General features: G+C 43.6%; 1 protein-coding gene across 1 annotated transcript in view; it reads left to right on the top strand.

Moving 5' to 3' along the window:
- LOC145394146 (peptide transporter family 1-like) overlaps positions 1-25,720 on the top strand; it is a 29,739-nt gene extending 4,019 nt beyond the window's left edge. Inside the window, exons 3-8 of the mRNA XM_080268127.1 lie at positions 7,626-7,792; positions 10,271-10,406; positions 15,869-16,091; positions 18,604-18,828; positions 21,452-21,667; positions 24,378-25,720. Coding sequence (XP_080124253.1) covers positions 7,626-7,792; positions 10,271-10,406; positions 15,869-16,091; positions 18,604-18,828; positions 21,452-21,667; positions 24,378-25,058 — 1,648 coding nt within the window. The 3' untranslated portion in view covers positions 25,059-25,720. The remainder of the gene's footprint in view (positions 1-7,625; positions 7,793-10,270; positions 10,407-15,868; positions 16,092-18,603; positions 18,829-21,451; positions 21,668-24,377) is intronic.
- The last annotated feature ends 1,931 nt before the right edge of the window (positions 25,721-27,651 follow it).

The following is a 27,651-nucleotide window of genomic DNA, read 5'->3' as shown; positions in this document are numbered from 1 at the left end:
TTTAACAGTTCTTTTTCTTGAGCTTAATGTAAAGTAAACTCTTGTTTCATTTTTCCATAATTAAGCTTATTTTCCATATAGCTCCTAGCTTGCATAAACGTTTTGCTATTCATAACTGGTACTTAGGCCAGTCTTGTGTATTAAGCTTAAAATCCGTTGTGCCACCGAGGAGTTAAGCATCAGCAAGAACCTGATACTGTTATTAGTATTAGTTATTTATTGTCAGGGGTGAAGTAACTTTCTCCAGAGGCTAACAGTACTATAAACAGCAATTGAGTAATTAGTCTCTGCTGTGTACTATTGAGAAAGTTTATAAATTCTCGTTCTTAGAGAATCGTGCGAAGCAGGCCAGCGTAAAGTAATCGTTGCTTGATTTAGCAAGACAATCATTGTCCCTGCTCGTCAATATTATTGAATATTATTATCAATTAAATAATATTTAGCATTTATTTTAAAAACTACCGTGATATTTTAAAAACCCCGTGACAATTGGCGACCTCATTCCAGGATATTAACTCCTAGCTCTAAAGCTATTCACGAGATAGTGCTCACTCGTTCATATTTAGGTATTTATCATTAAAGTTTATAGGCACAAGCTTACTGGTGTTTACCGTTAATTTAGCAAGTGAATTTTTGCTTTATTAATCCATAGAGTATTTAACTCTATTTAGTACTTTATTTTGGTAACGCCAGACGATTTTATTCGCTCCTGGGCAGCCGCCGTACCCATTGTGTTAATTATTGAGTCTTCCCAGTCATTTGCATTTTTGCCTTATTCTTTGCCAGTTAACTAGATAAGACTGGTCACCATTAGCTTGTGTCTGTACTCTTTACTTGTGTCATTAGCATTCGTTTGCGAAGCAGTCAGTACTCAGTTTCGGCTTGCTCAGTAAATTAGCGCCATGGCTACCACTGTATTTTTACAGGAAGCCAAAGAAATGGGTCTTTCGGACCCAACTGAAATTAAAGAGTACGTACTCTCACGGCATAATCAGGAGCAGCAGCGCGAGAACGATGCCCGTGAAGAGCGTAAGATTCAGCGCGAATACGAGCGTGAACAGCGCGAATACGAGCAAGAACAGCGCGAACAACGTGAAAGAGAGCATGCATATGAACAAGAGCAGCGTGAGAAAGAGCGCGAATACGAGCGTGAACAACATGAACGCGAGCGAGAACAGCGCGAATACGAGCGTGAACAACGAGACAGAGAACGAGAACACGAACGTGCCGAGCGAGAAGCGCGCGAAAAACATGAACTTCAAGTGCTGAAGCTCAAGCGAGATTCCTTGGCTTCAGACACGTCTGGTGCAGTTGGTCCAAGCTCCACGAGCGTTCCCCCTGCACATGTCCTGGCGACCCCACGCATCAAGCTTCCTTCATACAAGGAAAGCGAGCGAATCGAGCTGTACATAGCTCGTTTTGAGGACATGGCAGACATGTATCAACTGGATGAGGCAGCTAAGCAGCTTCAGTTTCTTAGCCTATTTGAGGGCCCTGCCCTCGATATTCTCCACAGAATTCGTGGAGACAATCTCACATATGAGATGATGAAAGCTGCACTCATTAAGGCTTATGGTCTAACAGTAGACGACGCCAAAGTTCAGTTCATGCGAGCTCGTCTCCAAGACAAGGAGACAGCTGTTCAGTTCCTTGATCGTCTCACAGCTTACTTAAATGAGTGGATGGAGAAAGATGAAACTCCTTCCACGCGTGAGGGGATAATTGACCTGATCCTGCGTACACAGCTAGAGAGGTCGTGGCCTGCTGAGCTCATAGCACAGCTTAAGATCTGCCAGGTGAAAGATGCCAGCCAAATGGCAGAAAAGGCTGACGCATTCGTTACTGCATACGGGTATCAAACTCATAAGCAAAACACCTGGAGCAGAAAAGATACTGCCAAGTCTGGGAAGCCGTCTCAGACTGAATCCCAGCACCAAGGCCGTTCTCAGAGTAATGGCCAAGGTCCAAGCAAACCGCAGAAGGACCAGGGGCAAAATACACAGCAGCCTGCTTGGAAGCGGTACAACAAGCACCCCAACCAGCAGCAGTTCCCCAAGCAGCAGCAGCAGCAATACAAGGACAAACCACGTAACCCTCAGTCAGGTCAATTAGTGTATCGGAGGCAGGAAGCAAATGCAGCCTTCATTCCACAACAAGTACCCGGTGGTGCCATCTCTACCAGTACAGGTACTTCCCAACAGTTCACAAGTCCCCCTCCGACCATGAACTCTCCTCAGACACCTAGTTCCCAGGGCGCCACGTTTGCTGCATCGGTTGTTCCGCAGTCTCATGAATGACTGGCTGCTACCTCCTCAGACCCTTCCACCAGCAACACTGCCTTTCTTGTTCAGCCAGGGTCTGTGGGAGGTGTTTCTGTAAATGTTCTGAGGGACAATGGTACCTCAGGTTGCTCTGTTAAGCAGAGTTTAGTTCAGCCTGATGAGTATACAGGTCGACAGAACCAAGTTAGACTTATTGATGGATCAGTGAGATTGTTCCCTGAGGCACGTCTCCAGGTGGCATCTCCATTTTATACTGGTACGACACTTGCAGTTGTCATGCCAGAACCTCTATTTGACGTAATAGTAGGAAACATTCATGGAGTCAAAAATAGTTGCACCGTAGACGTTGCTACTCAGACTTCAGCTGCTGCGATAACACGAGCCATGGCCAAGGCTCCAAATCGCATCACTCCGTTGACCGTCGCAACGCCGCAAGATCTGATTTGTAGTCAAGATGTTGTCCAAGAGCAACAGACTGACTCGACACCTGCCTCAGTGTGCAAAAAGCTGGAGGGTAAAGTGATCAAGTATTCACGGGGAGGACAAGCCAGGTTCCTTCGTAAGCGAGGACGGCTGTACCGTGAGTCACAGACACCCCAGGGTGAGGTTCGACTGCAGTTTGTCGTTCCTGCAAAGTATCGCAGAGCAGTGTTTGAATTAGGTCATTGTTCAGCGATGGGAGGTCACATGGGTCAAAAGAAGACCTCTGACTGCATCCATGCTGACTTTTTCTGGCCAGGAATGGGACGGGAAATAACGAGGCTCGTACGTTCCTGTGATGTGTGTCAGCGTACCACTGACCGGGGACGTGTCCGTCCTGCTCCATTGAAGCCAATGCCTATAACCTCTGAACCATTCGAGAGAGTAGCAGTTGACATAGTTGGGCCAATCTCTCCTAGGGCTAGTGATGGATCAAAGTATATCCTCACTATTGTTGATTTCAGCACACGGTGGCCTGAAGCCGTGGCCCTTAAGAATATAGAGGTCGTCACTGTTGCTGAGGCATTAATTGAAGTGTTCTGTCGTGTAGGTATCCCTAAGGAGGTCTTAAGCGACCGGGGTTCGCAGTTCACTTCAGCAATGATGAACGAAGCGTTCAGGTTGCTGTCCATCTGAGGCTTACGAACTATGCCGTATCATCCCATGTGTAACGGGTTGTGTGAGAGGTTCAATGGAACTCTCAAGAAGATGTTGAGACGCATGACCGCCGAACAGCCAAAGGAATGGCTGCGGTTCATTGCTCCTCTTCTATTTGCTTATCGAGAAGCCCCACAGCATTCATTGAAATTCTCACCCTTTGAACTGGTGTATGGGAGGTCGGTCCGGGGCCCACTTCAAGTCCTTCGTGAGTTATGGGACGATGAAGAACCCGACCCTGAAGTCAAGACCACCTACACCTACGTCCTTGATTTGGCTGACCGCCTCCAGTCGACGTGCGAGTTAGCTAAGGAAGAACTGATCAAGGCGCGTGAAGTTCAAAAGGCTTATTACGATAAGAAGGCAAAGCTTCGGAAGTTTAGTCCAGGCGATAAATGCTTGGTATTACTCCCCACTGCCCAGAACAAGTTGTTGGCGCAGTGGAAGGGTCCATTCGATGTAGCAGAGCGCATTTCAGACCTCAACTACATAATACAGATGGGGAATCTTCGTAAAAGGTTCCACATTAACATGTTGAAGGCTTATCATGAGTCAGACCCCGAGGAGACTGGCCTACGAGTAGCTGATGATAGTGACCAGCCACTGGAAGAAACCGGGGCAGCCGCGGTGATCCCAGCTGATGACCATGATGACGAGCCCTTAACCGCTCAGTCCCTTCAGGAAGAGACTGTCGGAGATGTTTTGCTTAACCCTGACTTAGCAGTAGGAGACCAAAATGCCTTATGGTCACTGCTCTGTCAGTATGCTGATGTCTTCTCAGACCAACCTAGACTTGCAAAGGTTGCGTGTCATAAAATTGAGTTGACCAGCAATGCTCCTATAAAGGTTAAGCCATATCCGATTCCCATGCGACTACAGGGTGCAGTAGATAAGGCAATTGCTGACATGGAGACTGCAGGCATTATCGAAAAGTCCTCATCTCCTTACTGTAGTCCGATGGTAGTAGTCCGCAAGAAAGATGGTGGAGTCAGGATTTGTGGCGACTATAGAAGGCTCAATGCAATCACCAAAGTGGATGCTGAGCCAATGGGTGACCATATTGCCATCTTCTCCAAGCTGGCAGGGTCACGATATTTCACGAAGCTCGACCTAGCAAAGGGTTTCTTCCAGATTCCCCTTCATCCTGAGAGTCGTCAGTTCACTGCCTTTGCTACTCCTGGGGGATTGTACCAGTATAAAGTCCTCCCATTTGGACTTACCAATTCCCCAGCAGTATTCAATCGTGCCATGAGACAAGTGCTCCATGGTATTGTAGGAGTAGAGATGTTCATTGACGATGTCCTCGTTCATTCCGCCACGTTGGAGGAGCACCTCAGACTCTTGGAAATTGTCTTCAGTAGACTCCAGTGTTTCAACATGACTGTGAAGCCTAGCAAATGCAAGATTGCTCACAGTGAGGTGGAGTTCCTCGGTCATATTGTTGGCAACAATCACTGCAGGTGTCAGGGTGACAAACCCCTCGCTCGGAGCACTGTATTATAAGCCCCCATTCCGACATGCATCCAACAGATATATCCTTAAATACAACTGATGGAATTCACTTTGGTATAGCCTTGGATAACACAGCTCTCCTCTGTTATCGGTTTAGATTTGGGTTGAGTGAAACCATAGATGTCACGATTTTTGCTTGTACAGTAGACTTATCATCGACGTAGATCTACTCCCATTTCCTGGGGGAGATTTTTGAGACTTAATTGTAATGTAAAGAGAAGACCGCCGTGGGAGGTGAACTGATACAATTGCTTGCATATGAACTTTTAAAGATAGTCATAATGTCAAATTAGGTAGCACAAGGACAGGATAATTCAATACTTGTGGCCACAACTGGGACCATTACAGCATCATAACGGTGCTCGTTTTAAGAGATGAGTTTGCTGCATCATACTAACTTACATTTTCTGATGGTATAATATTTGCTGCAGGTTCAGAATTTCCTGGTTTTGCAAAACTGCATGCTCAGTGTAAAGACTCGTTTGAGGGTAACTTTAGGCTTAACTTTGCATTTCTTCTGAACGGCCTGAATTGTGGAGACGATGATTACATAGGACATTCCACCCTGACCCGCTGGAAGAGGGTATATCCTCCTCCTTCCTCCAGGATCTACCCTCATGACACCTACACAACATAACACACACAATGGAAAACTGCACAGTACATGCCTCACTAAGACGCACACACAGCGTCAACTGTACAAGGATCCAATGGGACGACGCCATAGGGGGAATTTCTTGCCTGCTGTCGACAGGTCTGTGAGGCCAGGCGGACCGGAGTTAAGCAACAACTATTTCTGTGTGTGTGTGTGTGTGTGTGTGTGTGGTCATTTTTAATTTTTCATACTTTTCCACATAACATTCGTCTTTGCATTGATATCAATATATATGCCTAATTACACTCGGTCTTTTATTAGGTTCACTGTAACTCACCAAACGATCAGACCAAGGAGGTTAGAGATATGGGCCCGTATTATCATCCAGTAAGGCTCCCTAGCACCTCTTCCTAAGCGATTTATTTTGGATATGGTTGGTTGATATCCTTTTGTGTGTTAATAATGCAGAATATAACAATGAAGGGTTTATGTAACAGAGAAAAGAACAGTAAGGTGTAATAAGGAAAATAAATCGCTTATGAAAAGTTGTTAGGGCTCTTCCTTAACTAACGAGAATACGTGCCATGGAAAGGCCACGGTGTTTTCCCTCCCTGCACGAACCCAGAAGACGGGACTTCGCGGCCATATTGTTCACTCAAAACAAAGAATTTCATCGAGTATTATTCATGTAACTAACAGCCCAAAATATTAAACCAAGTAAAAAATTCTGCTGTGGCTACATCGAAATCAGTAACAGATATGATCCTGCATGTGGAATGACAGAAAAACTAGTAATATTTTCACTGTATATTCCACCACCAGCACCACAAAATTACCGCCAGTACTTTATCATACTTGGATCACCCATACCTTCCTAGTTTAGCACTTCCTTCACCTCAGCAGCGCCATCTTCACACTAGGACCACCATTAAGCACTCTCTTGAGCCACACTGGCATCAGACCACCAGTGTTCACCGTACAGTAATTACTATGCTGCACTAGTACCACTTCCATACCTATAGTCCGGGAAACTTGACGACTTCAAGACTTCCTCAGAATTAAGTTGGCTGTACATTCCTTCCCAGCATAACAGGACCTAACCTGAAAATACTTTCCAATATTGGCTGTGAACAAAAGTATTAGATGATTAGCAAGGGGTGTACACTTGGTCAAATGGCTAGCAGAGGAAAATAAAGCAGGTTCCTGCAAGTAAAACTGCAATGGGCTACTGACTGCATGAGCTCATGAAAAATTACTATATAATATATTTGCATTTGAACAGTGCTTTTACGTTATAGAGACATTGATGACAGCATCTGATGGAAAAATCAAAGCATGAAAGGAGGTATGATTTGTACTCTTCAAGGCATCAGTACAGGGTTCATAGTATGGAAACAATTTTCAACTTAAAAATCACAAATCCACCACTGTAAGCAGTAATATGCTTCGTGACAACTGTGTTGGGTTAGGAATGGATACATAATATGCTCGACATATCCATTTTTATAACTTCAAAACTTATCAATAGAGGGCTGTTGAATCTAGCACGTCCCTCTAAGTACACCCAAAAGCCGATAGGCTGGCCTAATGAACAGTAAATGGGGGAGAATGAACACATGTCCAGGAGACCTTGAATGACTGTGGTTATATGTCTTTAATAGACTTTTGCCTAACAAACCCTTATGTATATTACCAATGGAGGGTTGCAGAATCTTATTCATCTGAGTACACCATTTGTACAGAAGACCCTGTGGCCATATATCCATATTTAACTGACTTATACTCGCCATACACATATATATGAAACTACAAAACTCACCGTTGGAGGGTTATAGAATCTCTTATCCCCCCCTCCTCTCTCTCTCTCTCTCTCTCTCTCTCTCTCTCTGAACGACATATTTCATTTTAACAACTTGATCTGTATGTGCAAAACAACATAAGCACTTTATTGCTCTACCTTTTGCTGGATCTATGCAATTTATCTTGTACCTCTCTTTCATTTCAATATCGTTTCAATAAATAATAAATAGGTAAATATATAAAAACTTGAACCTCATCTGCTCAACAACTTCCGCGCTTGATGGTTCTACCCTTCGCAGGTTCTTCTACGCCTTTTACTGGATGATCAACGCGGGAGCCTTCGTGGGGCAGTTCATGACGGCGCAGCTTCGAGACTCGGTTCAGTGCTTCGGTGACGACTGCTACCTTCTGCCTTATGTTATTCTCGTTGGTCTTATGGCTGTGTCGACTGCCATCTTTGCTCTGGGTACGTTTTGAGAAATTATTAATATTGTTATTATTATTATTATTATTATTATTAAAACTTCCCGCATCCCACTGGGAGGTTTTCTTGTTCATATTATTATTATTATTATTATTATTATAGGGAAGATCTAAATCGCTGCCACTCGCATACCGTTTGGGCTACAGCCTCGATTGTTTGCCATTTTATAATACTGGTTGGTCGCTTCATTTGACCGAATGTTATCCTGATCTGTCTAACGGAACCCAAATAGAATCCGCAAAAAGAAAGTGAATCTAAAGCTCAAGAAACACTTAGGTTAGAAGGCTGAAGCTTTTATAACATATACCTGGAAAAAGGTCAGACTGCAGTGCTTAATAGAGTCCAGATCGGATCTTTATTCTCTGAGATCGCCATCATCGCCTATGGTCCATAATTTTGGACTACTCTGGAAGACATAGAAGGCACCTAATTCTACATGAAAGAATAAACCTAAAGCCACCAAACTTGGTGGACTTATAGATCTTGATGACCTAAGAAGACATGCACAAGATCAGTGACCTTGACCTCAAGGTTCATAGCTCATCTTCAAGTACGCAGTACCTGTAGGAAGTTTTTCATTACCGAAATTGTCCTTAGACAATTTTATGTTGTTGTTGTAGTTTTTATTATTATTATTATTATTATTATTATTATTGTTATTATTATTATTATTATTTTGGTTCCGTTCAGTGCTTCGGTTTTATCTGCTACCTTCTTCCGTATGTTATTCTCTTTTGTCTTTGCTTCGGGTACATTTTGAGAGGTTTTATCATTATTATTATTATTATTATTATTAATATTATTATTATTATTATTATTCATCCATCTATCCATCCATCATCCAATCCTACATTACCCCATGAGGAGAGTAGTATCCCGGGGCTAGGGGGTTAGTCCCAACAATTAAGATGAGAGTGACCAGCCTCACTCATCCCTGAGTGGCATTACGTGAGTAATCAACCCCAACCATCCCTTGGATATAAACCTTCACCCGCTCAATCTGATTGGAGCACAATAATTATATTATTATTATTATTATTTCTGTAGTAGTAATGCCGTTTGTGGTGGTAGTAGTAGTAGTAGTAGTATTTGTAGTAGCAACCGCGGTATTTTGTTTAGTCTCTACCATCATCCATCTAGACATTCATTCATCCATCCTTCCATCCATCCATCCCTCCATTCAGCTATATCTTCCTATCTATCACCAAACATATCTATCTCCACCAGTTGTTTTATCGTTATTATCCTTATCCGTCTGTCATTCTATCCATCCATCCTCCATCCCTCCGGCCACTCTCGCGATGCTGATGCTGCAATAGATATCATGCTATTTCCATTTATGCGATGTGTGTGCCATGCTATGCGAATATCTATCAGCATATCTATCTGTCTATCAATTTTTCTATCTACCTATCTATATCACTGTCTGTCTATCTATCTGTCGTATCAATCTGACCATCCACTGAGTTATATAATTTCTCTCTCTCTCTCTGCTTGTCTGCCTGTCTATCTGTCCGTATTCTTATCTATCTATCTATCTATCTGTTTATCTATCTATTAATCTATCTATCTACAAGTCGCTCCCGTCACACAGAAGCTCCAAAATACACCATGAGTCATACAGTCTATCTACCATGTATATCTATCGATCTATCTATCGTATTAATCTATTTATCCATCCGTTCTTTCATATCTAGTTATCAGTCTATCTATCTATCTGTCTGTCTTCCTGCCTGTTTGTCTGCCTGTCTGCCTATCTATCTATCCTGTCTATCTATTTATCTATCGTATTAATCATTCTATCCATACAGTTATTAATATCAAGTTATCGGTCTGTCTGTCTGTCTGTCTGTCTGTCTTCCTCCCTTTCTGTCTATCCACGTAACTGTCTATCTATCTTTCTATCTATCCACATGCCGCTCCTGTTTTGTCGAAGATCTGCCAGACACACGCTGATCTGTGCTGTGCGGTGTGTTTATCTGTCTATCTATCTGTCTATCTATCCATCTATCTATCATTAATTTATCTATCCATCCATTCACTTACATCCGGTTGCCTGTCTGTCTGTCTTCCTACCTAACTATCTACCCGTATACCTATCCAAATATCTATGTCTATTTACCTACCCACCTCATTATCTATCCATCCATCCATCCATTAATCTATCTATCTATCTATCTATCTATCCACAGGGCGGTCTCGTTCCGTCGAAGCCCCGCCAGATACCATGCTGATCAGGGCTATGCTGTGTTTATCTATATATCTATCCATCTCTTCCTCTGTCTGTCTATTTGTCTGTCTATCTACCTACCTGTGTATCTATCTATCAGTCAGTCTACCTATCTACCTATCTGTCTATCTCTCCTATTAATCTATCTATCCCTCTATTCATTTACATCCATTTATCTGCCTGCCTGTCTTCCTATCCATCTATCTATCTATCTATCTATCTATCCACAGGGCGGTCCCGGTACGTCGAAGCCCCGCCAGACACCATGCTAATTAGGGCCATCAGGTGTGTTTGTCATGCCATCCGAAAGTCATGGGACGCCGACCGGAAACCAGAAGCACATTGGATAGACAGGGCGCATGACAGGTGAGGGAGAGAGAGAGAGAGAGAGAGAGAGAGAGAGGTGGATGGATAGATGGATGGATGGAAACAGAATTATGATTAGATTGATGACAGAGAGAGAAAGAGAGAGAGAGCAGGTGTTCATGAGACCTCCTCTAATCAACTTATTATAGCAACTCCATCCCATGCTGAATAAAATCGTCTGGAAGCAGCAAGAATACAGACATCAAAACACTGACACAACAGTCAACGTTATGTCAAGGTCCCTAATTATTCGTGTCCTTAATTTACCTAGTTATGTAGAAGACAGTCCTGCAGTAGTAGTAGTAGTAGTAGTAATGGTAATAGTTGTAGTAATAATAATAATCTATCTATCTATCTATCTATCTATCTATCTATTGCCGGACGCCTCAATCCCGTTTGGGGTGGCCACAAACAAATCGCCTCCAAGTCGCCCTGTCCCCCGCCATTTCACTGCCCTGCTCCCAACTCACACCCCCCTCTCTCATATACCTCTCCACCCCATCCCTCCATCTCATCCTCGGCCTCCCCCTCCCTCTTCCCCCCTCCACCTCACTCACATACACTCTCTTCGTCAGTCTTTCACCCTCCATCCTCTCCACATGGCCAAACCACCTCAGTGTGTTCCTCATAACGCTTCCTATCACATCCACATCCACACCACAACGCTCCTTTATATCCTCATTCGTCAGCCTGTCTCTCCACGTGACTCCACAGGCTCCTCTTAAATAACTCATTTCCACTGCTCTCACTCTTGACTTGTGTCCTTCCAACAATGTCCAAGCTTCACTTCCGTACGTTAGAGTTGGTATCACAATACTGTCATGTAGTAACTTTTTCACTTCCATGCTCACTTCCCTGTTTCTTATCACTGCTTTCAAGGAACCAGCACCCTTTCTTCCCTGCTGTACCCTTTCAAGCACTTCACCCTCCAAACCTCCATCCTTACTCATCACACTACCCAAATACTTAAACGTACTCACATTTTCCAATTCCTCACCATCTAACCTCGCTGTACATTCACTAACTTCACCTCTCTCAAAGACCATCACTTTACTCTTCCCTACATTCACCTTTAGGTTCCGTTTCTTACACACTCTCTCAAACTCATCCACCAAGCCTTGCAGCTCCCCTTCGTCTTCACTCAACAACACAGTATCATCTGCAAACAACAGTACAGGGAGTTTCCAAACACTATCCCCTCTCACCAGGGCCACTCCAACATCCACTACCCTACCTTGTACCTCTTTTATTACCCCATCCATGTACAGATTGAAAAACCATGGAGACATGACACATCCCTGTTTCAAACCAAGTTTCAAAGAGAAAAATTCACTTAGTTCACCATCCACACGCACTGCAGCCTTCGCACCATCGTACATACTCTTCACAGCATTCAACAACTTCCCATCTACTCCATATATTCTTAACACTTTCCACAATCCTTGTCTATCCACCCTGTCATATGCTTTCTCCAAATCCATGAAAGCCGCATACAACTTCTTTCCCTTCTCTAGAAACTTTTCCACTAAAGATCTAAGAATGAATATCTGATCTACACAACCTCTTCCCTTCCTAAAGCCTCCCTGTTCTTCTCCAACTAATTTCTCTGTTCTTTCTCTAACTCTGTCTATAAGTATCCTACCATACACTTTTCCTATTATACTAAGAAGACAAATGCCCCTATGATTACCACACACTTCTTTTTCCCCTTTTCCTTTGTACAAGGGAATAATTATACCTGACTTCCAATCCTCCGGGACTCTACCTTCCTCCCAGGCCAATCTGCACATCTTCCACATCCATTCTACTACTATCTCTCCCCCATGCTTCAGCATTTCACCACACACTCCATCAATTCCTGGGGCTTTCCCCGATTTAACTTTCTTCATTGCTTCCACAACTTCTATCCTACTGATTTCTTCCTGTCTTCTCACCTCCCTCCTTCTCCCAGCCATTCCCCAGCCACTTATACTCGCATTACTTCCATCCTCTACGTTCAACAATTCCTTAAAGTGTTCTCTCCATCTGCTCACTTTTTCTCCCTTCTCCACTAGTAATCTACCATTTTTATCTTTCACTCCCCTGCTAACTTCACTTCCACCCTGTCTTACTCTTTTCACTTCTCTCCAGAACATTTTCTTACAGTCCCTCCACTTTACACTCAAATTCCTTCCAAATTCCTCATCCACTCTCTTCTTACTCTCTCTTACTAATCTTTTCACCTCTCTCTTCCTTTCCACATATAACTCTCTCTTCCACCTCTCAACTTCTTCCACGCCCCTATTTCTCACCCATGCATTGTATGCTTTCTTCTTTTGTGCCACAGCCTGTTTCACCTCTTCAGTCCACCACGCTGTTCCTTGCACCCCCCTCCGTCTTCTCTTCCTTCCACACACCACATCACATGCTGCACATATTTCTTCTGTAAATATCTTACACACACCTTCCACGTCTCCCATCTGCTCCAATTCATATTTGCCCAATCGTTCCTCCACTTCTCTCTTATACTCTGCCTTTTTCTCATCCTCTTGTAACCTTTCCACTCTCCTTGCAACTACTCCTTCCTCTCGTCTTTCCTTTCTTCTATTCCTTCATCTCACTTGCATCCTAATTCTGGCCACCACCAAGTAGTGGTCAGAAAGTCCACTCCCCCAACCTCTATACACCCTTGCATCCTTTACACATCTTCGCATCCTTTCATCCACACACACATAATCAATCATTGCCTTCCTTTCATTCAGTTCACCACCCACCCTTCTCATCACTCGCCATGTATACCTGTGGATCATTTTATGCCTGAAGAGGGTATTGGCTATCACCAACCCCCTCCCAGCACAAATGTCCACTAACGCACTCCCATTCTCATCTATCTCGGCAGGCACACCCCACTCACCAACTATTCCATCCACCTTCACATTACCAACTTTACCATTCATATCACCAATCAAAAACACTCTCTCATTCCTTCCAAACTTTTCCATGCACACTTCCACATTTGTCCAGAACTCTTCTCTCACTCTTCTAGCACGATCTTGCGTTGGCGCATACACACACACAATCGCCCACATTTGTATTCCAACTTTCAACTTTACCCACACAATCCTTGACCCAACTGATCCATACTGTCTTATGCTCTTCTTCCATCTTTTACTCACAACTATACACACTCCTTCCTTTGCCCTCTCATTCTCATCTACTCCTGCACATATACCCCATCCATACTCCCATTCTCTCACACTTTCTCCTCTCCATTTTGTTTCAGTTATTCCACATACATCCACTTTCGCACCCTCAAGCACCTGGACAATCTCTCTCTCTTTCACCTCATCATTCGCTCCTCTTACATTCCATGTACTCATTACCAAGTCCTTTGTCCGGTCCTGGGTCGTCATCGTTTGGTCAGTCCTTGTCCGAGGCTTCTTGTTTGTTTTTTTAGTTAGTTGTTTTCCGGGGAGGGGCACTAACCCTCCGCCAACCCTTTTAGTCGCCTTTTACGACAAGCAGGGATACTGGGGGAGTATTCTTGAAAACCCCCCTACCCCTAGGGGGGTAATAATAATAATAATAATAATAGTAGTAGTAGTAGTAATGGTAACAGTAGTAGTAGTATTAGTAGTAATGGTAACAGTAGTAGTAGTAGTAGTAGCAGTAGTAGTAGTAGTAGTGGTAGTAGTAGTAATTTGATTAGTGTGTGTATTCAAGAGGAAGATTGTGATGGCATGAACTGAATGTCTGACTTAAATGTCATTCTCGTGTAGTCGGTAGGAGCTGATCCTAAGGTGCCACACAAGAAGCGAGTGGAAGGTTGTGAATCACAGGAACCCATACAAATTACAGGCGGGTGCAGGTGAGAGCATAATCTGGCGTGGGTGCAGGCAAAAAGAGCTGAAAATTAACTTCTTTCAGTTAAAAACCCGCTGCCAGTGAATTAAAATGGGTATGCACACCTCATAGCTGATATTTTACTCTCAACCCTTATCCGAGGCGGTATGTGCCCAGAGCTTGTGAGCGGCTGAGGGAAGATGGATGCCTCTGCCCTGCATAGTTCCCGTTTATCCTTGGGCAAGTTGTAGCACCTGTTAGCTCACCAAAAAGGTGGTGGGTAGATGGTTACCATGGTTCCGGGTGGTACTACCAATGTGATGTAAGGCCAAGGCCTGGCAGCTGGCCTTGCACAACATTCCCATACTGGGAACTCAACCACATTTACCAAATAGTTAGTCTGGCCTGAGATTACTACTCGTACATACTTCCTGTACACAGATCATCCCCTGGACCTAGCGGCTTTGTCTCCATTTCCTTGTACCTCACCATATGGAAGGACCCTGTTTTGACCCTGGCAAGGCGCTGTCTGCCACAGGAAGGCTGTTGATGGGTTTGCTTGGCCAGATAGACCGGGGTAGAGCAACAACAACCTTGATTTGAAATGCTTCCCATACCAACCTTAGTGCATTGAGAAACTGAAAAAAAAAGAAAGAGAAAGAAAGAAAAAGAAAGAAACGAAAAGGAAGCTTAATCATAGTTTTACTATCGCCAGCCCCCCGTTGCCCCTGTCGGCCGCACTCGCCTGCTTCTTGTATGGACAGAAATTCATTTTTTTTGTGTGTGTGTGTTTGTTTAAGGCTTTATTATTTTCACTCCGATGATGTATTTTTTCTAATTAATTCCTGCCACTTCAATTCCAGGCACTTGTTGGAAGGGGGATAGGGGGTGTTAGCTTTATCCGAGCAGCTGCCCTTTTTGTGTTGTAATTGCGCCCATTGTGCTCTTAGCGCCCCTTTTGTGCTCTAAGTGCCCCCTTTGTGTTCGAAGCTATCCCTCCTTGTTTTAAGTGTACCCTTTGTGTTCTACGTGCCCTCTTTTTGTTCTAAGTGCACATCTGAATTTGAACCCGGTGGACTGCAGGATCAAGGTGACATCCTCTTGCAGCCACCAACCTCCATTCGGGGAATCGTCAGGCACCTGAGGGAAGAGTGTATAACCAGGCAACAGATCCGCCTGCTTATATCAGAGCCATCAAATGAAAGCGTCCCTTTCCACCTCCTGCAGAGCAATATTAAGACGACCCTCCCTCCCGTGTTTCTGGGCACTCTCCTATCAGTCCTTCCACTAGCGTAAACTTGAAATGATTCCATTTTAACCCCTCTTGCGATCGCGTCTACTCTCGTATTGTCATCCAGCGAAAGTCAGACTGTTATTCTGCCGAGAGTAGTGAGTCACCTGAACCTGAGAGTGCTGATGCTGGTACCATTAACCTTGTCATAAGCGGAACAACTCTGGTATTCAGTTCCAACCAACGCCAGACGATTTTATTCAGCTGAGATAAAAACCATCCTGCGTGCGCAGATGCAATTCTAGTTAGGATATGCTATGTTGTGCTATGTTAGGATAGGGTAAGTCTGATTATGCTAAGCATGATCATGAAGGGAATCAATATTTATGTCTGCAACTGTACCCCACAGATTCGACACTCAGCTGCTTCGCGACGTCAAGACCACCCTGCGTGTGCTGATGCTGTTCTGCACGTTTCCTCTCTTCTGGGCGCTGTTCTACCAGACCTCCACTGGCATGATCTTCCAAGCCAAACGCCTTGATGGCCTGGTGGGCAGCTACCGGATCCCGCCAGAGATGTCCTCCACTGTCAATCCGCTGCTCATCATCACCCTCATCCCACTCTTCGACTTGGTACTATATTATTAGTTTCCAGTACAAGTTAGTTTTTGCTGAACCGTCCTAGGGGCCAGCCTAGGAAAGGGGTTGTCTCTTAGTCACTTCCCGTAACATAGCACGTAAATGTACCACGGCCAGTCCCATGTTGCATCACCAATGCAGTCTACACTGGCATACGATAATACTAGATGTCTTATGTGAATATCATGTTTAGAGTCTCCACTTGTATAAAAGTATATATGAAATATATTGCATATATTTTCTTTGAAATACGCCTAAGAGGACAGGTTAGTGAACACAAACAAATGTGAATAATTTTTCAGCTTTTTGACTTCTGACATTCAGTAACAAGTCACGTCTCTCTCTCTCTCTCTCTCTCTCTCTCTCTCTCTCTCTCTCTCTCTCTCTCTCTCTTTCCATTTATCTATATATCTCATTTGCTCAGTTTGGTTTTAGAACTGGGTGGGGTGACATTAACTGCTCCTCACCCTCCCTCTCTCCTTCCCCTAATCATTCCTAATCAGTGACATACATCTGTATGAAATAACACTACGGTACCTATGTAGCTTAGGTTTATTTTTTGGAGGGTCCAGTAAATACAGTGACCGCTGCTCTAGTATTCCAGCTCAGGCCAGAGAGTGTTGTTATTCATTTGAGGGTGAGTCAGAAGTCTGAGTCGTAGGAGCCTGAGAGTGAGTCATAGGAGCCTGAGAGTTTCAATATTGTTGCCACTTGCCCCGCACATGGTCGGGGTAGGTGGAGGGCCACGTCTTTGTTCCTCTGTCGTGGACGTTACCTTCTGTTGCGTCCGATTTTTCCCTTCGACGATGTTGCATGAAATGTAATTTAGCCTGAAAAGCGTTAATACTCTGCCCCGTGCGAATGAAGGCAGAGTATATTAACAGTGTTATATACAACTTACGCTCACACATTGTAAAGTCTTTCCCAGGTGATTACCCAGTCTGCAGGTGGTCTAGTATTCTGACCTGTGCCACCTCGTGGAGGGTCCAGAGCATGACACTCGCACTACTTACTTTCGCCAACGAAGTTGGACGAAAGTTCTGTTATTGCCTTGTTCTTTCTTCGAGGGGAGGGTTTTGTTTCTCTTTTTGTGTGCAAAATATCTCAAAAAGTCATCAGATTTCAATGAAATCTGGTGGTGAGTAGGTGGGCAGTGGGGCAAAGTTTATTAGATTTTGAGATGGATCCAGATCCGAAAGTAGGAATGTAGGCTGTGGAAGAGGGCAGACGAAGACCGTAGAATTAACTGATTATGTGAGCGTACAGCAGCAAATTGTAATTTTTATTGGCATTGGCGAAGGTATGCACTCTCTGAGTTCTTCCTAATTTGACTGAAGTGTTTGGTCGTCGTAGGAGTGAAGGCAAGTGTACATACTAGCAGTCTTATAAACATATTAAGCCAACGAGTTACATAAGACAGTACACAATCGTCTGTGCGACCGGTTCAACGTTGTCAGCTGTTGTATGAGTGAAAGGACACGTTTTTGCAAATCTGACACAAAACTGAAGCACAGAAGAGTTAATAAATACACTGCCTTGCAGGTTATCTGTCCTCAGTACGATCGATTGAACGTCCTTAATTGCCTTATGAAATAAGAGAAACATGTATAGAAGGAATACTGACCCTGACTTAAGCATTGCAGAGTTAATGAATATGCCATACAAGATATTTTAAAGACACCTGAAGCTTAGACTTAATTCTTCCAAGGTTATGTATTTATCCTCTGTGTGATCGGTTCAGTGTCCTTACCTGCTGTGTAAATGAAGAGAAACACATACAGGTATAGAGGGAATATCAACACAGATTAAGCGTAGGAGAGAGAATGAATCTGGCATACAAGATATCTTAAGGGCACCTGAAGCTTAACCTTAATTTTCCCACTCCCTCTTCTGTCTTTATTTCCTTCATTCTTTCCTCTTCCTTCTGCCTATGGGTGACTCTACACTGAGTGACAAGCCTAATGGTTTGCTGTACACCAGGAAACCATATATTATCCTGGGTGGTAACCGTATAACCAAATTATGGCGCCTGGTGGTTTAGTCGGATATTAAGGTGCTCCAATCGGATTGAGCCTGTGTAAGTTTACATCCAAGGGATGGTTGGGATTTATTGCTCACTCAGTGCCACTCAGGGATGAGTGAGGCTGGTCACTCATCTTAAATATCAGGACCAACTTGCCTAGCCTCGTGGGGCGACATAGGACTGGATGATGGATGGGTGGATGGTTATAATCCTGTGTGCAACCAATTCAGCATCCTAACTTGCTGTACAAATGAAGAGAAACGTGTATAGAAGGAATACTGAACACAATTGTAGGACAGACAATGAACATGGCACACAAGATATTTTACAGACACAGATGAAAGTTGGAGGGAGGGCAGCGAGATGGCAGGGGGTAGGGTGACATGGAGGCTATTTGTTTGTGGCCACCCCTTAAGGGATGAATGCGTCTGGCTGTAGGTAGATTGATGGATGAAGCCTAAACTCAATATTTTTTCCCCTCAGGTGATATATCCTCTGTGTGATCGGTTCAATGTCCTCACTCGCACCACGTCACGCATGATCCTGGGTATGGTGTTCGCTGTGGTGTCGTTCATCTTGTACGCCCTGGTGAACATGAACGTTGAACAAACCATCGTGCCGCCGACGTGGGCTAGGGTGCACGTTTACAACACCCTGCCGTGCGAGATTACAGTTGGACTACCGGACATTAATGAGAATCTTATTAAGGTGGGTGCTGGGGATAAACAGATAGATATAGATTGGTAATGGATGGATAGATAGATGGATGGGTGAATGGATAGACAGGTAGATGTATGGATATGTAGTTAGATATATAGATAGATGGATAAATGGATGGATAGATACAGACAGATAGGTAGGTGGACAGATAGATGGATGGATGGGTGGATGAATGGATGGACAAATGGAAAGATGGATGGAGGAGAGAGAGAGAGAGAGAGAGAGAGAGAGAGAAATGGAGAAATGAATTCCCCGAGCTAGGCAACTAAGGCCATATAGCCCCGCTGGGGTTACAGGAGCGAGCTACCCCTCCCGGCAACGGTAGCCCGGGCGAGGCTCGAACTTGCGACCTCCCGATCACAAGTTCAGCGCGCTACCACTGTGCTGCCGCGCCCCCAGAGAGAGAGAGAGAGAGAGAGAGAGAGAATCAGCCAACTGGACCAAACTTCACTTCTTCAACACTTCACATTGCCAAATCGCTCTTTCAGTCTGGATTCTGGTATTCTATTGCAGCTAACGCCAGACGATTTTATTCAACTTAAATGAGCCACAAACACCTAAGAGTGAGTCATAGGAGCCTAAGAATGGCTAAGATTGAATCACAGGAGCTTGGAATGTTAACAGTTGTGGTTTCTCCCCTAAAGGTCGAAAAGCCCCGGAAAACAACGATTCCAGACTTCGAGATAGTAGATTCGGACATTGTGGTATAGGACAACTCTAATACCCAGCTGCAGTTAACGACAGATGAATGTGTTAACTAAAAATGACCCACAGGAGCCTGGGAGTATTAGCAACTGTGCATTCTCCCCTGAAGGTCGAGCGCCCCAGACAAACTCCTTCGAAACAGGGGACTCAATCAGTGTTGCAACAGGCAACTCTAGTATTGTGTTCCAAACATTGATTGGGTATTATACTGAACTTGTAGTGGGTTATAGGAACTTAGTTTTAACAAATACCTAATTTTCTCTGAAGACCAAGGGCCCCAGATGAACAGTGACTAAAGTTTTTGAGATGGAGTTCGAATAGTGTGATCATGATTAGCTAGTAATATGCAACAGATAATGACTGATGAACATATTGACTGACAATGAGTCACAGGAGCCTTCATGTGTTAAAAGATGCATTTTTGCCTCTGAAAGTCCAGAGTCCCGAATGAACACCTCTCTCTGAGACTTCAAAAGAGGGGGTTCAAACTTTGTGGTAATGAATATATTTAGTATTCTGTTCCAGTTAATGATAGGTGACTACACTGTTCTGATAGTGAGTCATAGGAGCCTTATTATTACTGGATCTCCCCTTAAAGGTTGAAAGCCTGGGGCAAACAGCGATTCCAGACTCTGAAACAATGAATAATGAATTCTGTGGTATTAGGTAATTAATATCCTGTTCCAGCTGACAGTACATGGAATTTTAACTGAAAGTGAGTCATAGGAATCTCATAAATAAAAGATCTCCACAAAAAGGTTGAAATCCCTGGACGAACAGCAATGCTTGAATTCGAAACTATGGGCTAGCAGTAATTGCCATGGATAACTTAAATATTTTCTATTCAGGTAGTGATGTATGATTATAATTACCCGATAGTGACTCATAGTAGCTTCAACATGTTAATATTTTGCATATTTTAAACCTCTGAATGTTGAAGCCCACGACGAACAATGATTCCAGACTTCGAAGTAGGGGAGTTCAAACACCTTGGTAATGGACAATTCTAGTATTCTGCCCCAGATAACGACAACTGATTACATGGAACTGGTAGTGAGTCAAAGAAGTCCGAGAGTTTTATGATTTTTTTTTTCTTTTAATGTCCATGAGCTCTGGACGGACAGCAATTCCACAGACTTCGACATTGGGGGTTTGAACGGTGTGGTGATAGACTTTCTCTCCCAGATAACGATAGATGATTACACTCAACTGGCAGTGAGTCATAGGAGACTGAGGGTTTTAACAGATGCCTTTCTTGCCTCTTAAGACCGAGAGCACCATGCAGACAGCAATTCCAGACTTCGAGACGGTGGGTTTTAATGTAGTGGTAATGAATTGCTCTGGTATTATAATTCAGCTATCGATAGGTAATTACCAAGCAGAGAGCTGTAGGAGCCTGAGAGTGTTAATGGATTAATTTTTTACCTCTGAAGGTCGAGACCCCAGATCGAACAGCTATTCCAGAATTCAAAATAGAGGTTTGAACATTGTGGTGATAGATATTTTCCAAATAATGATAGGTGATTACATTTATCAAGTAGTCAGTTATAGGAGCCTGAGAGTCGTAACAGATGCCCTTTTTGTTTTTCCCCTCTGAAGGTTGACGGCGCCGGAAGAACACCGATTCCAGACTTCGAAAGAGGGACTTTGGACTTTTTGGTGATAGATATTCTTAGCTGATAGTGAGTCACTGGAGCCTGAAGGTTGTAACAGATGCCTTTTTCCCTCTGAAGGTCGAGAGCCCCGAACGAACAGCCGTTCCGGACTTTGAAACACTGGGTCTGAACGTCGTGGTAATGAATAGCTCTGGCATTCCGCTCCAACTATCCATAGGTAATTACATTTATCAGACAGTGAGGCATAGGAGTCTGGCAGTTTTAACAGAGGCCTTCTTTTGCTTCTAAAGGTCGAGAGTACTGGACGGACAGCGATTCCAGACTTCGAAATCGGGGGTTCTGATGTTGTGGTGAGCGTGGCGACGGATTGCCCCGGGCCAGACATGAGCAGAGTGCGTGTGGGTATCGAGGGTGCCCATGAAACCACCCTGGTTGTGACACCGGCTGGACCCTATGTGATGTCACCCACGCTGGAGTATATCAAGGACGTGGATGCTGAGGCTAAGGTAGGAGAGAGAGAGAGACAGAGAGAGAGAGAAAGGGTTGGATAAAAGGAATATGTAATAGTGTGATTTGAGGATGAGAGAGAGAGAGAGAGAGAGAGAGAGAGAGAGAGAGAGAGAGAGAGAGAGATCCTTCCCATACTGTGTGTGTGTGTGTGTGTGTGTGTGTGTGTGTGTGTGTGTGTGTGTGTGTGTGTGTGTGTGTGTGTGTGTGTGTGTGTGCGTGCGTGCATGCGTGCGTGCGTGCGTGCGTGCGTGTCAGTCAGATTGCTGTTCGTATATCATTCGCATGAAATAATCTAACACCACAGTAGATGGCCGTTGAATAATGTCCTTTGATCCCACCTTCACGTTTATAGCCCTGGTTTCATGAGGCTGCAACAGATCACATTTTGTCGTGTTTTCCTATCGGTATTGGTATCATATGCAAAATAGGTTATACGAGATGGTGGGATGGGTGGAAATGTGTATGGTTGAGGGGTGTGTGTGTTGGAGAGAGGGCAGCTTGATGGTGGGCAGAATGACAGGGAAGCGATTCTTTGGTAGCCATATTATCCGTCACATTAAGAGATATATTGATCAGCTGGGATATTTTCAGACCTCTCCCCGTGCTATTATGATGATGATGATTTTTATTTTTATGATATGTTGTGTGGAGATAGACTTGAGCACTTCATTAACTGCTCTGAGTATTTGAGATGTGAGTGGTTGTCTCCCCTATGCCTCATGTTCTTAGCTGTGGATAGCTTCGTAACACCTCTTCCTGGGCGATTTATTTTTGTACAATCTCGGTATTTTCTTCTGTGTTACTGATAATAAAATGGCATAGAAGAGGAACTTGAGCTGTAATATGCAATAATTTAGTAAAAAATAAAAGGAGATACCCCAAAGCCCCCTATGATATGCAGTACATCATTAGCACTGTCTGATAGGGAGATATACCTTCACTCGGTGGCATCATATAACAGGGCGGAACCCCTACCCAGTTATAGAAACGACCCTAACTTCTTCCCTGTTCCCCTGAAAGATGGAAAGTGGGATGCAGGGAAAGGGCAACCTCATCCTGCAGTCCACCGGTTTGACGTCCAGATTAGCCTTAGTGCAGAATTTTCCCACATGGATGTAACCACAAAATGGATGGGTGGAAGTGACATGGGTGTGAGGGTTGGGTTAGTAATGGAGGAAGGATTCTGAGTATGGAGAGATGATGCAGAGGGATAACAGAGACTAAAATTTTGTAATGGAAGGAGGATATGAATATGGAAAGATGACGTACTAGTAGACAGTGAAGAGACCAAAAGTCAGTAATGGGAGGATGTGAGTATGGAGGGATGGTGCAAGGGCAGGGAATGCAGGAAACCAAGAGCAACAGAGCAAGATGGAACTATGTCAACAAATTGCAAGGATATAAGGTGGAATAAGCGTGCTACAGGAACAGGAAATAATGTCTAAAGAGGAACCCAGCCAAACTTTGCGATGAGTCTCCGCATCAGTTAACTGTAGCTACTGATCTGTTTACTTCCCTATTTTGTCCCTTTAATATTCACAGTGCATTCACTTTCCTTGCTGGTGAGGGACGCCTTCATGTGGTGTCACCGATATAAACAAGCTGCTACACTGCCTGGTTATGCTAATGACCTGCAGCTTCTTCCCTGTCCCCAGAAAGGAAGATGGTGAACTGGAGAAAAAGAACAACATAAGTCTATAGCCCACTGGGTACACCTTTCACGTAAGCCTTGGACCACAGCAAAAAATAAATAAATAATAAATAATAATAATAATAATAAATAAAATAAAAGCAGCAACAAGCAATATTCACTCTGATATAAATTACCATGAAGTGATCGGTAACTGTTGTGTGAAGGCAAACGTATATACAAGCAACTCCATAGTCAACACAAGCTGAGGAAAATTTGTAATCACGGGCCCAGGACTGGTTAGGCAAACACAGTAATGAAGGTTACAGGAGGATATACAAATAGTCTTATGCACAACTTACCTTCGGAGGATTTACTAACACATCCCGAGGAGTAGTAAGACAAAAACAGGTATAAGAGGTACATCAGGCCATACAGCAGTTTATACAGAACTTTGCCTAGGAGAATTTATTACATCCGAGGACTGGTAAGGCAGATAGAAGCACAAGGGTCACAAGAGGGAATGGATGTCAACAGTGGCTGAAGCTGGGTATAGCTGAAATTGTGGTTGCTTCCTGAGGCACGAATATGCTTCTGACGAGGGTGTCTGGTATAGGGAAGGGAAAGGAAGGGAGCTCGGAACCTTCAAGGGTTGTCCTGACAGTTGTCCACAGGGGTTTTTATTGTTTTTTATTTGTGTCAGCATCATTACAATGTTTCTCCCTGGGTAGGTGAGGACACTGCATTAGGCAGGTGGCCTAGGCTGAGTTCATCACACTTTTGAATAGTGTTTCCCCCTGTGATTACGTGCCTGAGCAACAATCACAACAATGTCAAGGGGTACCCAACCACTTACTCACCCCTTTTGGTAGGCTTTTCGACTTCAGTGAAATACATAGTATCATTCTTTATTATTTTTTTCAAGGATAATGTGCGTTGTATCAGATATTGATAGCCCATATTAGTTCTGCTTTAATTTTCTGAGGTATGTGTTGTATGTATAGTCTATTTCAGTAGCCCATTGTGTGGATTCGTTGCTACATGTGCATTCAAATCACTCACTTTCTCTCCTCCAGGTTCGAATGATAGCACCAGCAGGAAACGCTGTCAATGTGACCCTCAAATACGACACATTAGAGGAATTCTTTGAGCTGGAGGAGTCTGGTAAGAGAGGCGCCACTGTCTCCCTGTTCAAGCGTATCAGCCCTAAAGATTACAAGATTATTTTAGATGGTGAGGAATTAGGCGAAGCACCCATTAGGGAAGACGGTGTGTACGATGTGGTCATCACAGATACGCTTGATGCTCATCTTTTCCCCATGACTGCTCCTGCGGGGGTTCATATGTTTTGGCTCTTCCCTCAGTACCTCCTCATTACCATAGGGGAGGTCCTGTTTTCAGTTTCTGGCATGGATTTCGCATATTCTGAGGCTCCCATGGCCATGAAGTCCACTCTGCAGGCAGCTAATCTGTTCACAATTACGATTGGTTTGTGGCTATTCGCTGGGTTAACTTCACTGGCATCACTGACTGGTGCCTTTGACCACCGTGCCTCCAACGAAGCCTTCCTGTATGCTGGCCTCATGGCACTGAACACCATCGTCTTTGTGATGCTGCTGAAGCGATACCACAGCACCAGTGAGCACGATGAGGAGCAACAAGAGGTTATTGAGGATGAGAAACCTACTCGGCCCCAGCGCAGGAGCCAACAACCATCATCACATGACAATCCTGCCTTCGTGGAGGAGAATATATAACTGACACCAGCCTCCATTGTACGACAACCCCACCTTTGTGGAGGATAATATATAACAGACATATACAACCATTGTTGCATAAGAACCCAGTCTTCGTAAAGGATAATGTCATGCAGACATTATAAAGTCATCACCGCTAGACAGTATTTCACAACATTTTTCCTTGTATCTCACTTTGATCACAGTACTGAGGCCAGATTCACCAAGAGTTTCTACATTCTTCTCGTCCTTCCTGCAATAAAGAAATCATAATTACGACACGCAGTTACTTGGAAGTGTGTCTGTGCAACCGGGCCCAGGTTGGGATTGTGCCAAACTGTATTTATATCATGACTACAAAGATACTGTTTAGAGTTTCGTACCCTATGACCACTGTGATCTGATTTCACTGCCAGTGGAGGGTGTTTTGTATGGACATTTGAGGACATAAAATTCATTCATTCTATCATTATAAATAACGAGAGAAATAACTTTTAAAATCCAGTGTTGTAAGTGGGGGTGCCCATCATCCACTCATTCGATGTAGTGGTGTATTCAGGTGCGTCTGCACCAAGTGACAAGCCAAATGTTTCTTGTAACCGAGGAACCCATTTACTTCACTGGATCGTAACCATATAACCAGTTGATTCCTGGTGGTCGAATGGGTTAAGGCCTTTCAACCAGATGGAGCCTGTAAGGGTTTCCATCTGAGGGGGGGCTGAGGTAAATTGCTCACATAATGCCTTTCAGGGAGGAGTGAGGCTGGTTACCTTCACTTTAAATGATGGGAATGAATAATTTATTAATTTAGCCCTAGATGCTTACATTCTGATGGAACAAAGAGGGACTGGATGTTGGATGGATGGATGTGATCTTCAGGACTCAACAGCCTTCTCAGAATATTGTGCAGTTGTATCCATCATTTTTCTCCTATATGACTTTTGCTTTTACCCCATTCCCTTTGATAGTTTCATATCTTTTATAATTTTTACTGACTCTTTAAGTTACTCGCATCTTTTATTTCATTTACTCCATATTACTTGCTTGACAAGAGTTTTAATTAGTTTCCTTTAACACTGTCTGAGTGCCACATGGTCTTTTCTGCATGGCGCTAGCTGTTATTTTATCTTGTCTGAATGTTGTATCAGTGTTATAATTGGCCAGTTATAAAGTGGATTGATCAGTTAGCAAGTGGATCGATATGACTCTTTGCAATTGTACCATCAAAAACAAGTCTGTTCACCTTTCCATCCTCTTCATCATTGTAGTCACTGATGCCTGAATGAGATGTAGTGGACAAATGAGCCTAATTTCACCCACAGATGGATAATGTCATGAACCTTTGTCTCTTGTGTCAGACTCAGGCATTTATGAATCCAGCCATGAGAGAGGGGAAGGAGAGGCGAACTTACTTTTGTATTTGACTTTACATAATTATGAAACACTTACCATGCCTTTCCATTTCTCCTGCCACAGTATAATTAAAATTATAGATTCAACACCTAAGCCTATTATATGATTATGGCATGAGCTGCTTTATCCTCTCACTGAATCTCCACTTTTTACAAAACGGTTTTAATCCATCCAGTTTCACATAGTGCCCATAAAATTTCGTCTATCCTCTGAAAGTATCCTGTTACCCATTCCGAATTTTTAACTGGCCACTTGCAAGTTCTGGGCTGCAAGAAGCTGAAAATATTAACATTGATAATTTTCGTAGTATCATCATAAATCATGTTTAAAATTGATAAATGTGTGAAAATAGCCGTGATGTTATTATCAGGTACTTGCTGGAGAATGTTTTACTTCGATTTTGCCAAATATATAGAAAGTACAATATCAATGTCCATCCATTTTTTCACAGTGTTTGAGAAATTGCTTATTATTTCTTTGTTCACAGCTAAATCGAAGCTGAACGTTGTTCGGCAAGTACTTAATAATCATGTCAATGCTATTTTCACACGATACTTTTCGCCGTCCCGTTGACGTATGGATACGTCACCACGTTTTGTCACTGTGACACCCGACGACATATCCATATTTTTTGCAATTGCGAGGTCCATCATTTGCACGTTTTTCAAGTTTCACAGGTGATTTTTGGTAGGCATATGTGGGAGACCTTCCTCTATCTGCCGTCAGGAGGGGATACTGCCTGGCCCCACCTGACCCCCTTTCCCCCCTGCACGCCATTTTCTCGGCAACTCACCTGTTAGCAGTGATCTGGCCAGCAAAGATGTCGCACCACGGTCTCTCCAATGACGAAATTCAAGGCGAAAGTGATTCCTGAGATGGAGGACAAAGGAAGAAACAAGCCAGAGCAAGAAACAAGCAGAACTGATGGGACAGTAATGTCGTAAAAGAATGAGCCATATGTTGATGTGTCTGGTGAGTGAAACAATGCTTACATCGCTTATATTACTGTGTGAAAAGCAATATACACTTGTACTACACATAAATTCGTACCAAATAAATAAATACCGTTTATGAGTGGTGTGGAATAGTTACCCCTCCCATAGAACATTTTCTCTGGAGCCTGCTTCATAGAAAACAGTAAGGTAAGGGGTACCCTTACCTGTATCCGGTATTTTAAACCTCAGGGGAGTGATTTCTCTAT

The sequence above is a fragment of the Coenobita brevimanus genome, chromosome 3, assembly GCF_032717465.1.
Source record: "Coenobita brevimanus isolate Jiangsu-jjx chromosome 3, ASM3271746v2, whole genome shotgun sequence".
Lineage (NCBI taxonomy): Eukaryota > Metazoa > Arthropoda > Malacostraca > Decapoda > Coenobitidae > Coenobita > Coenobita brevimanus.
This window is presented reverse-complemented; position numbering and strand designations above follow the sequence as displayed.